This window comes from Hemicordylus capensis, chromosome 5 (assembly GCF_027244095.1).
Source record: "Hemicordylus capensis ecotype Gifberg chromosome 5, rHemCap1.1.pri, whole genome shotgun sequence".
Classification (NCBI taxonomy): domain Eukaryota; kingdom Metazoa; phylum Chordata; class Lepidosauria; order Squamata; family Cordylidae; genus Hemicordylus; species Hemicordylus capensis.
The window spans coordinates 230,609,072-230,625,198 of NC_069661.1; the positions used below are offsets into that span (position 1 = coordinate 230,609,072).

General features: G+C 45.3%; 1 protein-coding gene across 1 annotated transcript; it reads left to right on the forward strand.

The window, feature by feature from the left end:
- Nucleotides 1-332: 332 nt before the first annotated feature.
- Nucleotides 333-13,637, forward strand: SSBP1 (single stranded DNA binding protein 1). Its single transcript, XM_053251713.1, has 7 exons — nucleotides 333-493; nucleotides 2,398-2,464; nucleotides 3,917-3,977; nucleotides 4,972-5,112; nucleotides 6,922-7,009; nucleotides 10,114-10,202; nucleotides 13,473-13,637. Exons 2-7 carry the CDS (start codon nucleotides 2,441-2,443, stop codon nucleotides 13,514-13,516), a joined length of 447 nt encoding a protein of 148 aa, XP_053107688.1. The 5' UTR covers nucleotides 333-493; nucleotides 2,398-2,440; the 3' UTR covers nucleotides 13,517-13,637.
- Nucleotides 13,638-16,127: the final 2,490 nt, after the last annotated feature.

A 16,127-nucleotide genomic window follows, 5' to 3' on the forward strand; every position in this document is an offset into this window, starting at 1 on the left:
CACAGATCTTATCTTGTCTGCCATGTAAAGCCTTTCTTATAGGAAACTGTGAAACTACGCCGCTGCAGTGTGTGCAATTCTTTGTGTTCTGCGCGCCTGGGTCTGATTTTCCAGCAGGAGCCTCTTTGAAGTCGGACCTCGCTCCGCACTGCTCGCAGAGCGCGGACACCTCTCTAGAGCTAGAAAGATCAGATGCTAGGGTGGCACGCAGCCTAGACTTCCGGTAAAAATTGGAAGCCGACGTTGAACGCAGCTCTCCTTCCATGAGCGCCGAGTGGCGCCCCTCTATCCCTTGGCATCTCTATGGTGACACTGTGCACTGGAAGTACAGAGCGGGAAGGGGGTGTTCTTTGAGACCGGAAATGCCGGCAAGGACTGTTCAGATCTGTGTCTCTATAAGCGCCTTCTACGTCTGTGGTTCGGTGGTGCTCAGCACGCGCTCGGCGGCCAACAAGGAGCGCCACGTGCGAGAGGGAGTGGAATCGGCTTCCAGGTGAGTGGGACAGGCGGCTGCGAAGGTTCCTTGGTAGGAGCGCCTCGATCTCCTTTCTCAGGTGGTAGTTCCCTCGCAGTGCAAGCTATATCTCCTCCAGTTACGGCAAACGTGTTGGATTGCCGTGTTTCCTCTAACAGGAGTTCCCAGAGGTTGTTAACTCCGATCTGGGAATCCCTGTTAGAGGGAATGCCGGTTGGATACCAGCCTCTTGCTCTCCCGTGTGATTCTCCTGTCCTGAAGCAGTCCGATTTCTCCGTGCGTGGTCTCTCTTTCACGTGCACACGTCCTGATTGGCTCCATCGTGCCTGCCCGGCGCCCCTCGCCCTTTGCCCCATGGCAAGTACTCTGCAATCTCCACGCAGCTGCTTTCCAAAGGGTGCTCTTCATGCATACACTTTATCTCTCTATCTATCTATCTATCTGTCATTTTTATATGCCCACCTGACATGTGCATCTCTAGGCAATGATGCACAACTTAAAACGCAACCGCTATAAAACGGAGCAAAAACAATTTCACATCTCTTAATTCCTCCCCCCCCCGCCCCCATCGCCTGTTTCTCCTGCAGAGCCGGTTTCCTTTTGTTTTTGTTTCCTTCAGCCTGACCAGCTAGGTCATGTTCCTCTATGCAGCCAAAGTGCGCTTCTTAAACATGGTGTTGTTCCCCACTATATCCACAGCATCTCTAAATATGCTTGCCTTTCTTCTTAGGGGTCATGATCGATAATGGGCTTCTTTGGGGAAGAGTCCCTAGCTGGCCATGCAGGAGGACCTGGGTTCAGTTGTTGACATCTCCATGTTGGGCTGGGAAAGATCTCCTGAAACCCTGGAGAGCCACTGCTGGTCAGCCTAGAAATAATGAGCTGGGAGAACCAATGGCAGGATAAGGCAGCTTCATGTGTTACATGTTCTTTCCAAAGCGAGAGAGGATAGATTTGCAAACAGATGCTGTGTAGATTTACTTGGAAGTAAGTTGGGCTTACTCCCAAGTAAAAGTGCATAGAATTACGGAGCTGCAACCCTCTCCGAATGTATTAAATGAGTTGTGATCGCTCCTTGTTTTTCATATGCTTCCTCTGTGAGTGTGTTTGTTTGTGTGTGTAGCAATGGGGGCACACCTCTGTAACATCTCTGATAGGTTGCTCTGTGCTGCCGCTTCTTTCAGTACCTGCTTTTTATTCCTGTTTCTTTTCCCTGCTGCATCTGTATGCTTTGTCTTTGTTTCCACATTTGTGTTTCTGTTCTGGGGAATAAATTGCAGAAATGAAAGTGAAAGGCATACCGGCAGTTCCTGGCTGGGCTTGTGTTCTGCACTGCCTCACTGCACAGGATGGTGCTGTAGTGAATCTCCAGAGAAACGGGTTGACTGCCAGACTAATAAAATTACTCAAGAGTAGTCCCACTGAAATCAATGGAACAAGTTTTCATGACTTGGTTACCTTGATTTCATGAGGATTACTCATGAGTAACTTAGTCTGGGTGTCAGCCATTGTCTGTTAAACCAGCTGAACTTGCTGAGCATTTGTGCTTTATGTGTATGCAGTGTTTAAGTCATGGAAGGGATTCCATTGTTGTGTACTAAGGAATTCTGATAATTCATTTGTCCCGTTGATTCATTAGTTCTGATACTACTACCACCGATATTTATATATTGCGGTTCAACCAAAGGTCTCAAAGTGGTTTACATAGAGAAATCATACATTAAAGAGAAACAAAAGACACAGATACCAGCAACAGCCACTGGAGGGATGCTGTGCTGGGGCTAAATAGGGCCAGTTGCTCTCCCCCTGCTAAATATAAGAGAATCCCCATTGTAAAAAGAGCCTCTTTGCTCAGTCAGCATAGATGAGTAAGTAAAATGAAAACTGGAAATTGAATGTTTAAGAGCTGCTTTCTCTTTCAGAACCAGGAGAGCACCCAAAGCCGAGTGAAAGAAAACAGCAGAAATGTTGCGCAGGCCACTCCTGCAGGTAACTTGACATATTTTTTTAAAGTGTTGCATTTTGTGATATAGGAGTGCATCCGAGAGAGACCGAGAGAGCAGTCAGAAAAATGAAAGCAGCCGGGCCCCAGGAAGGCAACAGGCCAAGCGAAGCAGAGAGGCTTTGGGAATGAGACCTGGCACTTGAGTGATGGGGCATCGGCCATAGAGACCTTGCATGCAGAAGGTCTCGGGTCCAATCCCTGTCATCTCCAGTAGGGCTGGGGAAGGCCTCAGCTAATCCATGTAGACCAAGGATGGGCATTAACTTGCTCAGTTGTTGCTGGTAGTTCCAGGGCAAATCTGCAAATCTGATTGGCTGGCTGAATAGGAGCTACAGCTCAGAGGTACAACATCATTCAGAAGGTTCCAGGCTGAATCCCTGCCAGCTCAATAAACTGTAGCTGGGAATGATGGGAGTTGTAGTTCAGTAACATCTGGAGGAACCCAGGTTGGGAAACACTGTAGACAATAGTGAGCTAGATGGACCAATGATCTAATTTGGTACAAGGCCGCTTCCTGTGTTCCTGTGAGAGGGATAGGTCAGAAGAATGAAGATAGGCCAGGCCCAGGCGTGGGGGAGGGGGTGGGGAAGGGGGGTGGGGAAGTGAGTGGGGTAGCCTGGGGCGGGAGGGAAATGGGCGGCGGGGCACAGCCCCGGCACCCGTTGGAGGCCGGGGTGGGAGGGAAACGGGCGGTGGGACTTCCCAGTTCGCTGCTGGGGAGGAGGAACGGTGGCAGTGGGGCCCTTTTCAGCCCTCCGCTGCCCGGTAAGGAGGACCTGACTGTTGTGACAAGAGGCAGGGGGAGAGGGGCAAGAGAGGAGAGAGGGGGCAAGAGAAAGTGGGGGAGTGGGGCAAGAGAGAGTGGGGCAGGAGGCGGGCGGAGGGGGGCAAGAGAGAGTGGGGCAGGAGGCGGGGGACAGCCAGCCCCAAAGAGCGCACAGATGCTCTGTGTGGGTCGGCTAGTATTTATATACTGCTTTTCAACAAAAGTTCCAAAGTGGTTAACATAGAGAAGTAATAGATAAATAAGATGGATCCCTGTCCCCAAAGGGCTCACCACCTAAAAAAGAAACAGGATAGACACCAGCAACAGTCACTGAAGGGATGCTGTGCTGGGGATGGATAGGGCCAGTTGCTCTTCCCCTGCTAAATAAAGAGAAACACCATGTTAAACGGTGCCTCTTTGCTCAGTTAGCAGGGGCTAAACCCCTGAACCACTGCCAGTGTAGAACAGGGCTGCCCACCTTTGGCCTTCCTGCAGATGATGGGCTACGATTACCATCTCCCCTGGTTACTGGCCATGTTGGCTTAAAACTGGGGTTGTGTAGCCCTGTGTAGACAGTACTGAGCTAGATGGACCAGTGGCCTGACTCTCTCTAAGGTTCTTTCCCATGCAAGGCTAGCCTGCCTGTCTTCCTCTTCTTTTCTTTTCCTAGGTCCTGCGTCAGTTTGTGAGACACGAGTCTGAGTCAACGATGCCTTTAATACTTGAAAGATGTAAGTTGCTTTGCTTGAGACACAACATGTTAGTTCACTGAATCTGCTGAGCCTCTTCAGTCATTTTATACCTGGGTACTCTGTACCCAGGGAGAAGGAGAGTGTGCATTGCTGACCTGCTACATAGCCATGACCCATTTTCCGTGCTTGTCAGAAGCAGCAAACACTAAGGATGTGCACGGAACCGTGGCGGCGAAGGCTCGAAGGCGGCGGGGGTGCCACTTTAAGAGCGGGGGAGGGTGCACTTGCCCCTCCCTCCGCTTTCCCCCCACCAGCATTCGTTTCTGTAACAGCTAATCGGAGCGGCAACGTACCTCCCTGCCACCCCGTTGGCCAGATATGGCCGGAAGTTCCAGACGCACTGGCAAAAATTACTGTCGGCCTGAGTAGTAGATGATTGTAATTATCCTGGCTCCTTCCATTCTTTGTGAGCTGACTTCTTTGACTTATTGGCTGACATCCAGACTAAGTTACTCAGGAGTTACTCTGAAGGACTGCTGAACAACAGTAGGTCTTCTACAGAGTCATTTAGTTGGAACGTTGGCCATTGTTTTCAAGCTTCTGCTGTGAGCCACCTTGGCCAATTTATTCTAAAAGGGTAAAGCCCAGAGATGTAAGTTTTGGGCGGTATATAAATATTAAAGGAAGGGGGGGGGGGAAGCGGGATATGCATGTTTTAATAAATGAATGTTAACTTATCTGTCGTCCCTCTTACATACAAACTTTTTTTGGCAACTTATGTGGTTGCATTGACTAGTCAGATAGCCTTGTGCTATTTAAATGTGCCTGACAATGTCAGAAATGTGTCGTCTTTGACCATCTAGACCAGGAGTGGGCAAACTCGGTCCTCCAACTGTTGCTGAGCTGCAACTCCCACAATTGTGGCTGGGAATGTTAGGAGTTGTAGTTCAGCAGAAGCTGCAGGGCCAAATTTGCCCACTCCTGGTCTAGACCTCTAACTTTACCTTGTATTGATATTATGACCCGTTCTTAGCACTGAATCGCATCCAGCTCCTTGGCCGCGTTGGGCAGGATCCTGTCATGAGACAAGTGGAAGGAAAAAACCCAGTCACCATTTTCAGCCTTGCAACGAACGAGATGTGGAGATCGGGAGAAAGCGAGGTCTTCCAAGGAAGTGAGTGTAGTGTGTGTGGCTGTTGGAGGCCTGATCGCATCCATGCAGGGCTCGACTGTTCCCAGGCAACAGTTCATCATGACCCTGGAAAGTTAAGCATGCTGTCTGTGCCAGGTGATGGATGGACACGAGGAGGGGGAGGAGTGAGTCAGCAAGGCGGGGCAGATTGCTGCTTCCTCCTCCTACTCCTGGTCCTTTCTGAGCTCAATGGACCCGATTATGGAGGAGAAGTGAGCAAGCGAGGTGGGGAATCCGCCCCCTCCTCCCGCACAAAGCGGAGGGCATTCTTGGGGGTGGTCACTGAGCCTGCCCCCACCATGGACCAGAGGGCAATCTGACTCCTAAACATTTGGCTCCTAGAACCAAATAAATGTTGCTGAGAGCTGCGTCAATGTGCTGTAAGTTTTGGAGTGTTTCTGCCATTAAATTAAACTGGGGAAGCACGTTATGAATATTTATATGCCGCTTTTCAACAACAGCTCCCAGAGTGGTTTACGGAGATATAAAAATAGATACCTAAGATGGTTCCCTGTCCCTAAAGGGCTCAACATCTAAAAAAGAAACATAAGACAGACACCAGCAACAGCCACTGAGGGATGCTGTGCTGGGGATTAAGAGGGCCAGTTTCTCTCCCCCTGCCAAATTAAAGAGAATCACCACTTTAGAAAGGTGCCACTTTGCTCAGTTAGACGTTGACTCCTTCACTGTCATATAACTTAATTGAAGTGTAAAGCCCTGTTCATACATTACGCTGCACGTGCGTACAGCTGTCTGTAAACACATGTTTTTATTCCTGGTTGAGGCTTATATAAACTGGGGGCACTGAAGTTGCTCTGAAAACCCACCACCCTGTCCACACTTTTGCGTTGGTTTAAAGCAGGGCTGTACAACTTTGGCCTTCCAGCTATTATTGGACTACAGCTCCCATTATTCCTGGCCATTGGCCACTGAGACTGGGAATGATGGGAGCTGTAGTCCAGTGAATAACTGGAGGGTCGAAGTTGTGCTGCCCTGCCCAAGATATAATAAATTATAGCTTGTGATGCTGGGAGTTGCAGTTTAGCCACATCTAGAGGAACCCAGGTTGGGAAACATTGCCCTAGAAGGAAGAATACAGGGAAGAACCAAGAAGAGAGAACTTTCTCTGACTCTTTCTCCAACCTCAGTTCTTCCCCATATTCTCTCTTGCTAGGAGGGCTCTGCTCTGTCTGCTGACACCTGCTGAGGCTCGTTTGTCAAGCATGGTGGACAGGGTCTTCTTGGTGATTGCTCCCAGGCTATGGAACTTGCGGTTGAGGTCTTTGTGGCTCCCTCTCACCCAGCCTTTTGGAGGAAATAGAAGACTGCCCTTTATATCCAGGCTTTTGACCATTAAGTGGTCCCTGTCTCTCTTTTTAGGATGTAGCTGCGTTTGTTTTATTTTCAGGTTGTGTTTATTGAGCTTTAATTATTTTTATCTTGTTAACTGCCCTGGGGTCCTAGGATGAAGGGCAGTGTAAAATACAAATAATAAGTAATACACCAAGGACATGATTTTTCCAGTGCACAAGGAAGCAAGTTTAAGCTCCCCACTTCTGGAGCTGGCTCACTACCTTATGCACTGGAAGTGGGAGTGGTGAATCCCTCCTGATGTATTATGGGGCAAATCCGCTCCAGGAGGAACACGAGGGACAGTTATGAATAAGAATAAAACTTACAGAAGAATTCTAAGTGTGATTTGGAATGGAAAAGGTTGGGGAAAGACTACTTTAGAAAGGACCAGGAATCCATGGATGTTGGTGTAACTTCCCAGTGTTTCATTTTACCAAGGTGATGTTACCCAGAAGACATCATGGCACAGGATCTCGGTGTTCAGGCCGGGCCTAAGAGATGTGGCTTATCAGTACGTCAAGAAGGGGTGAGTGAAACTACAGCACATTGAAAGCATTCTCTAATAACCAACCACTTAATATAAGCAGGAGCTTTTTCTGGTGTTCCTTGTGTGCTTTAGATTAGCTGAAGGACTTATTCTCTGTACAGCATTGCCTTGGGTGAGCTGATCTCTATTTCAGCCCAAATTGTCTGTCACAATGTAGGAAGACCCAAATAGAAGATTTTCTGTCAGATGATCAGTGTGTGTGTGTGTGTGTGTGTGTGTGTTATTGACACTTCTCTAGGGGTGTGCACAAATCAAAATCTGCTATTTGATTTGAGGTTGAATTGAATCAATTCAGATCCCTGAATTGATTCATTGAAAGCAGCCAGCTAGCTGCCTTGATGAATCTGCCCCGAATCTCCCAAATTGATTTGGGTGACTCATGTGCTGTTTTGGAAAAATGGGCCTCAAAATGGTCCTTTTTTCCCCTGGGGAGAGCTGGTTTACCAATTGGGATTGGCGGGTAGACGAGCCCTCTGCGCTGGACTTTGCACATCAGCCTGCCTTGGAGGACAGGTCAAGCCTGGACTACTCACCAATCCTAGTTCTCCCTGGCGGGAGACCAACTCTCCCCAGGTGGGGGGAGCAGCATTTCCCAGCAAAATGGGCCTCAAACTGGTGTTCGAATTGATTCAGTTCAAATCAGGGGTGATTCTCTCCGACCCCCAAATTGGGCCTTCTGTTTTGAAGGTGATTTGATTCCGGGTCAAACTTATGAATCACCCTTGTTTCAACTCGAATCAAGTCAGCGAATCGAATTCCACACCCCTACACTTTTCTGTCTGTTGGAGGTAGACATACCCAGTTGCCAGGGATGGATGTGGACAATCAGTTCAGTTTGTGCTTTTGGTCTTGCTGTGAATCTTGACACCACATATAGTTATCAAGCGTTGGGCCTAGAACTAGCTAGCAAGTCCCTTTTTGCTTAGCATTCTTCCTGATTGACTGATTGATTAAGTGCCTTCAAGCTGATGTTGACTCTTAGCGACTACATAGATAGATTCTCTCCAGGATTATCTGTCTTCAACTTGGTCTCTCAGTGGTGTATTCATTGCTGTCGTAATCGAGTTCATCCACCGTGCTGCTGGTTGTCCTCTTCTTCTCTTTCCTTCATCTTTTCTCAGCATTATGGACTTCTCAAGGGCACAGGGTCTTCGCATAAATGTGTCTGAAGTATGATAGTTTGAGCCTGGTCATTTGTGCCTCAAGTGAAAATTCTGGATTGATTTGTTCTATGACCCAATTGTTTCCCATTCTCCCTAGTGGGTGTTAAATACTGGAAATTGTGTGCATAAAAAAGATAGGAAATAAGAGTTGCAGACAGTTGTAAGGTGGGTGAGAGACTTCTGTGGGTGAAGAATCATAGCTTAGGTTGTAGAGCATACAGAAGATCCCAGGTTCAATCCCTGGCATCTCCATGTAGGGCTGAGAAAGATCCTTGCCTGAAACCCTGGAGAGGTTCTGATAGTCTGTGAAGACAATATTGAACTAGATGGACCAATGGTCTGACTCGGTATGAGGCAGTTTCATATGCCATAAAATTTTAGAGCTCAAAGTAGACTTGGAAGTAATTGAGTCCAACCCCATGCTTGGTTCATATATTGTTGACACGTAATGAAAAAGTATCCTATTTGGAGCTGATGATGTAGCTAAGTGTATGAGCTATAAACTAGGAAGTTCCCAGTTTAAATCTTGCCTTCACTCTGAGCTCACTTGCAGAGATGTGGGGTGGGAAGTTTCCCAGCAAACTTTCCTTTAATTTTTCTGTGGAAAATCCCCCACTTCTTAAAATCCATGGACTGACATGCTGGCTAGCGTGCATCAGTGTAAGTTCCAGGTTGTGATGTCATGTGACCCCCAGGGAAATAGTGTGGTGACACACAGTAGGCAGTAGTCTGGAATTAGCACTGCTGCACATATACAATGCTAGTCTGAATATTGGTCACTGTTATTAATTGGTTAAACTTGGTTATTAATTGATGTCAATGCAATATTGTGCAAGTTCAAAATTGTAATTAATTTTTTCCCCTGGGTGACTATCCCTAGGAAGTGTGTGAGAGAGTGCATATGTTTTAGTGCCTTGTAATAAAAAACAATTTTTTTCTGAGAAAAAAAATAATGTAAAATTTTATGCCAGTGAAATATTTGCATGGGAAAACTTTCTGATTCAGATTTTTCTGGAAAACCCGTATCTCTGCTCATGTGATTGTCTTGGGCAAGCCACTATCTCTCTGTCTCTAAGTCCCGAGTCTGCATTAAGGGAACACATGTGCTGACCCGTCTTATGTGTTGGGATATAAAGAGCTGTATAGATGTCAGCTAGTACTGTGTTGCCTTCTTAGCTTTACATTTGCCTTGGAGCAATCTACTCCATCTGTGATCCGAATGGAAGCTTGCCAAAGCATGGAAATGCAAGCTAAGCCAGCAAAACGGCATGTGTGAAATTATGTACAACTCAGCTACATCTTGGAGAATTAGGACCCCATAGTAGAACAATCATAGGAACATAGGGAGCTGCCATATACCGAGTCAGACCATTGGTCTATCTAGCTGAGTATTGTCTACACAGACTGGCAGCGGCTTCTCCAAGGTTGCAGGCAGGAATCTCTCTCAGCCCTATCTTGGAGATGCCAGGGAGGGACCCAGTGGGGTCTAATTCAGCAGCCTATCCTGGTGATACGGGATGCCATATACTAGCTGTGCAAGACTTTAAAATTCTTGTCCTTTTTTGCAAGTGTGATTCTCATAAATTTAACAGGGAAGAGCAGCTGTCCCATGGAGCATGGTAGGCCACTTTCCCCCACGTGTCTAGGGCCACTTTCACCGTGTTCTCCTCTTTTGCGACCTCCAGAAACCTAACCCCTGTGATCCCATAGCCATAATGATTCATTTATTTCGCAGTTTTGTTATCTGCGATAATTGTAGAGAACGGAACCCCTGCGAATACTGAGGTTCTCCTGTACAAGTATTTGCAACACTAATGAAAATAATTCTGTGTAGCTCTGGTTGTATTAGGAGGTAGCCTCCCAATTTATATGTGGGCTTGACCATTAATCTCACTCATGGCTTGAATTTGCTCCTGACAGCGCCCGAGTCTACGTGGAGGGGAAGGTTGACTATGGTGAATATGTAGACAAAAACAACGTCAGGCGGCAAGCCACAACAGTCATAGCAGGTAAGACCTTCATGTGTCAAAACTTGTGGTGGTCCTGTCCTAGAGAAAAAGGGCTAGATTGGACAAATTAGGTTCCTATAGTTAGCAACAAGGAGGAGAGTATACCATTCCTTCTTTCATAGCTTTTCCTGGGCTGGAACAAAGAGGCTGGATATCTGCTTGGGGAGGGAAACTCCAGGCAGCTGAGTTGGTTTGCAATGGGTCCCAAATAATCAATTTGGCTCTTTAGGAGACGAAGATTCTTGAGGTCTAGAAACTCTGGAGGCACATCCACAGGAATGTGCTCTCTCTTGGCTTTGCAGTGTGGTGGATGGTCTTTGAGGCAGAGACCGGTTTGGTCTCTGGAAAGCATTTTCTCTCTTGTGTGTTCAGGTTGGACTGCTCAAAGTGCTGGCTTTGAGCTGGGGTTCTTATATCCCAAAACTCTTATCTCGAGGGTCTCATCTGGAGGGTGCTCACTTGAAGGAATTTATATTCTATTGAGGTGGAAGTTGATTAATCTCAGGGAGGAAACTTCTGAATCACCTCAGGGTGGTTCACTAGACTCTAGGTGACTCTAGCGCAGGTCTGAAGACTCCCTGCGTCCATGCAGCCTACCTTATGCTGACCTACTGCTGCACAGCATGTCAGCCACTACTCTAAAGTATTTATTACCTACTCACATTTATTATAACTTACTAATTTATTATTATTATTATTATTATTATTATTATTATTATTATTATTATTATATAATATTAATATTATATTATAATAAGTGGCTTTTAAAAGGGGTCTAGAGACTTATCTTTTTACCCAAGCTTTTTAGCTTTTTAACTTTTAACTTTTTAATTTTTTAAACTTTTGATTGTTATTTGTTTTAAATTGTTTTTAGTATTTGTTTGTTGTGAACCGCCCTGAGACCTTGGGTTAGGGCGGTATAAAAATGTGCTAAATAAAAATAAATAAATTATTTATTTATTTATTTTTCAAATTTGTAGACCGCCCCAAACTTCCATCCCTGTGCGGTTTGCACCAACAGCAAGCAGATTAAAAATGAAAACCTTCAAACAATATAAAACCACAGTCCAGTTAAAAAGCTTGGGTGAAAAAATAAGTCTTTAGGGACATTTAAAAAGTTGTCAGGGATGGGGAGGCTCTTATTTCAGCAGGGAGCACATTCCAGACTCTTGGGGCAGCAACAGAGAAGGCCTGTCCCTGCGTTGCCACCAGATGAGCCTGTGGCAATTGCAGACAGACCTCTCCAGATGAGCTCAGTCGGCGGTAGATTTATAATCTACACTACTGCTTTAAAGTAGTATTTGAATTGCATGTAGACTAACAGTTCAAATGAAGCACCTCTCGTGGGATTAGATGCTAGGTGGGGGGACATGCCCTTCTCCAGTGCCATTAAAGAGGAGCCAGTGGGGAACATTGTTTGAATTGGCCCCACATGAATTTAGATAGAAGTGGGTAATATCGCCAGTTCTGGGCTGGTGCCACTAGGTGTCGCTGGTGGGTGCTATTGATGAAGAGGGTTAAGCAGGAGGGTGTAATGGAGCCTTCACAGCATAAGCCAGTGAACTGGAGCTAGTGAGTGTTAATGCATTTCCACTCCACAGGCAGAAGGTGGGCAGGCTGCATTTGCTCTCTAAAGAAGCCTGAAAGTTCAGTCTCGGGAATTTAGCAGGAAATACTTGAATGTCTGGCTATGCCACTGATTATAGGCTTTCTTCCGGCTTCCTGCATGCTCAATGCGCTAAGTTCATAGCTATGGAGAAACCCTGGAAGTATCTTGAGGAGAAAAAGGAGTTACTAAGAAAATAGTGGGGAAAGGGTGAAAGTAAACTCCTTGCAAGTGAACGGGAACGTTAATCTCCTCCATGCAAAGGTTAAGGTGGAGATAACAAATCTGACAGTCCAGTTCCACCTGCATGTACAGTATTTATATTTGCAGCATTTGTGTACTGCTCTTCAGTATTTGCTCGTAAAGTGGGCTTCATTATAAAAACACAAATACAAAGGCAATAATAATAAACAAACGGCAGCAGGACTAAGACAGGCATTTTTTTTAACCAGACCATATCCTCAAAAGTCTTGGCAGAACAAAAAGGGAAGCAATGATGGAGTCACACTCACCTCCTGAGGGAGGACATGGAGAGAGAGAAATTCTTTTCCCTCTCACACCACACTAGAACCAGGGGTCACTCCTTGAAATTGATTACCAGGAGGTCTAGGACCAACAAATGGAAATACTTTTTCACACAACGTGTGATTCACTTGTGGAACTCTCTGCCACAGGATGTGGTGACAGCCAACAACCTGGATGGCTTTAGGAGGGGTTTAGATAACTTCATGGAGAAGAGGCCTATCAATGGCTACTAGTCGGAGGGCCAAGAAGACAAGGATTGTAGAATAGAACAGTATCGGACCTCTGAAAAGTATAAGCATGCATATGTATTCAGTACTTGGTTTGGGCCCCTTTTGCAGCAGTTACTGCCTAAATGCAGCGTGGCATGGATGCTATCAGCCTGTGGCACTGATGAGGTGTTATGGAAGACCAGGATGCTTCATTAGCGGCCTTCAGCAATTCTGCATTGTTTGGTCTCATGTCTCTCATCCTTCTCTTGGCAATGCCCCATAGATTCTCTATGGGGTCAGGTCAGGCGAGTTTGCTGGCCAATCAAGCACAGTACACTGTATACTTTTCAGAGGTCCGATATTGTTCTATTCTACAATCCTTGTCTTCTTGGTTCCATGTAATATTCTAATTTTCTGGGATTGTGGATTTGGGGTTTTCATGAGCTGTACGCCATGATCATCACAATTATAACAAATTAAGGCTTGACTTATCTCGCTTTGCATGTAATGTGTCTGTCTCATATATCAGTTTCACCTTTTAATTTGCATTACTGAAATTAATGGACTTTTGCACGATATTCTAATTTTCCGAGTTTCACCTGTACTGCCTGGAGAACCTCAATTCCCATTGAGCCTGGGGCAGAAGACATAGCTTAGAGGCAGAGCATTGTTCTCCCTCCAGAAGATTGCAATTCACATGTTTTGCATGCAGAAGATTGCGGGTTCAGTCCTTGGCATCTCTCATGAAAATTATTTCAGGTCTGGGGAAGACATTTGTGAGGTAACCTGGAGAGCCATTTACACACTAGACAATAATAGGCTAGATTGTTGTCTGCTCTGACTTAACATAAGGAAGCTTCTTATGTCTGTATATTTTCAAATGTGTGATTTCTCTCTCTCTCTCTCTCTCTTTCTCCCTCCCGCTTCCAGATAACATTATTTTCCTGAGTGACCACACTAAAGAAAAAGAATGAGCTGTCATGTTTTTGGACTGTAGCTGGTGTTCCTCTTATTTTTGTAGCATTTCCTGATTCTGTAATCATGTCTGTTCCTAAAATTTCTTTGCCATCATTAAAAAAAATATTTTGTACAAATTGCAGGGGGAAAGTGTGAGTGTTTTCTGAGTTTTGCTTTGGTTTTTCCCTTCTCTCTTTCTTCTTTCAGACTTTTGACATCTGTGTGTGTCACATCTGAAAGAGAAGCTAGGCAAAAAAATGTGGTTTATTTTTCAGTTCTTTCCCCCCCTTCTTCGTTTTTGTGACTGCTCCTTAAGGCTGATATGATTCTCGGAGGGACGTAGCTATGCAAATTGGCAAGGCCAAAAACTAAATTTGACAGTATCTGGTGGAGCTGTTACTCGTCATTTCAACATTCTGGGCAGGTTCCCTATTGTGCCCAGGATCTGGCACTGGGACAACTTCAGAATGGTTGTAAACAGTCAAGGCTATAGCTACTGAAATTCCAATACCTCACTACTCAGCTAGACTGTTCCCCCTTGAAGCTATTGTGCAAAAATTTGCTGGCTACTTCCTTCCAATGTTACAGGTCTCCAATTTTTGGTTGCCCCCTCACAGCAGTTTTCAGTAGCTGGACATGCTTTACTACTTGAAACGACCAAAAGGGGCAGGGGAATACAAAATCCCTCCTCTGGAGTCGTAGGTAGGCTGCCACCATCCACTTTTTAATATGAGCAGTTTCACCCTTCCAAGGGAATGTTCTGGGAGAGTAAATGGAAAATCCCTCCCTGTGGAAAGGCTTGAGCAGTCTTAGGCCTTCAAGAGCATGTGATTAGGGCTCTCTGCATCCACACTTCACTTGCCAACCATAGCTGATGAGCAAAGGTCTGGTATGTCTCACTGAACTTTTTCCTGAGGTTATGGAACTTTCTGCAGACATTCTCAGGGGTAAGCCCCAGTTTGGACATCACTCTTTGCTGAAACAGTTGATAGACCCCCATCTCCTCCACTTGCATCTCAGTAGACACAGCCAGCAATACCCCACTGAGGTGTGGTCTAGGGTAGTACGTGTACCAGGACTTGAGTATTCTGTAACTAATGCATGTTCTTTCAAAACAGATCAGATATTCATCAGTCTCCTCTTCCCTATATCCAGGCAACTTGCATCACCTCCCTGGTGCTGCTGGGGTAATTGGTTGGGGAGTGATCCCTTTATTAATCTGTGCCATCTCAACCTTGTGGGCTAACTCGGCTTTCCTTTGCTCCACTGCTAGTCTTTCTCTTTCTATTTTTAGCTTCTCTTGTTCCATTTCCATTCTCTCGAGTTCCACTTGGAACTTTCCATAGTCCAGATTTTGGGGGGGTTGTATCTGCGCTTTCATCTGGCCTTGATTCAATTCCCTCTTCTAGCTGTAAGGAGTCCCAGGTAGGCTGCCACCATCCACTTCTTAATATGAGCAGATTCACCTTTCTAAGAGAATATTCTGGGAGAGTAAAGTGGAACACCCCTCACTGCAAGAAAGGCTTGTAAGTTCCCCGACACGTTTTGGTCCCTCTCTTTCCTACTTACTTCCAGGTAAGACACTTCCAGTTGATTTCCAGCCCAAGGCTGTTGGTCTTCCCTTTCCCTACAGTAGCTACTGATCAGACCTCACTCAGAGGCCTCCAGGGAAGAACTGAAGTCTAACGCACACTTCCCCAACTCCTCTAAAGGCTGTTGTCCAGTAAACCCTGCCCCTCACTCTGGATTGGGCCACAGAGATTTGATTCTCCTGGGCTTTCTTCTTTATTTGGAGAAGCTCACCTTCCAAGCAGTTACTCTTCATTCATTCATTCATTCATTCATTCGATTTCTATACCGCCCTTCCAAAAATGGCTCAGGGCGGTTTACACAGAGAAATAACAAATACACAAATTATAATTATAAATTATATAATTATAAATTATATAATTATAAATTATATAATTATAAATTATATAATTATATAAATTATATAATTATAAATTACAATTATAAAAACTAATCACCCATGCTGAAAGGAAGGAAAGACTCACCAATGCTTACCCCAGGACCTGTGTACATCTCCTTGTCCTGTCACTCCTGAACACCACCTATTTTGCAAGGTTAAGGCTCTCACCAGAATTAGGTAGATAAGTATATAGACTGTGAAATATATGAGCATGGAGTAAGAGTGAGAGTCAGTGTACAACCCTGTTGCAACATTTTTGAGGCCTGGTCCTCCCTCAAGACTATCACTACACTTTAACTACTACTAAAATCTATTTTCAACAAAAGTTCTCAAAAAAAATTACATATAAAAATAATAAACAAGCTTGTTCCTTGTCCCAAAAGAGCTCACAATCTTAACAAACAAAAACATCGACAGCAGCAACAGCCACTGGGAGGATGTTGTGTTTGGGTTGTATAAGGGCAATTGCTCTCCTATTGCTTAATATAAGAGATCCACCACTTTAAAAAGTATATCTGCTCAGCAGGGGTAAGGGGGTAGCTTTATAGGAAGTCCTCAGACTTACAACGCAACTGGTCTCTGAAAGCTTTCTAAAGTTGAAATATCTTAACTTGGAACCTATTTTCCAACAGGAAACTATGTCATAATTCAGGTTTGCT

Excerpts from the sequence above, each read along its gene's own strand:
- SSBP1 (XM_053251713.1), top strand. The coding sequence starts at position 2,441 with ATGTTGCGCAGGCCACTCCTGCAG. Across the intron at positions 3,978-4,971 it reads GCCTTTAATACTTGAAAGAT|CACTGAATCGCATCCAGCTC; the intron begins GTAAGTTGCTTT and ends ACCCGTTCTTAG. Across the intron at positions 5,113-6,921 it reads AAGCGAGGTCTTCCAAGGAA|GTGATGTTACCCAGAAGACA; the intron begins GTGAGTGTAGTG and ends CATTTTACCAAG.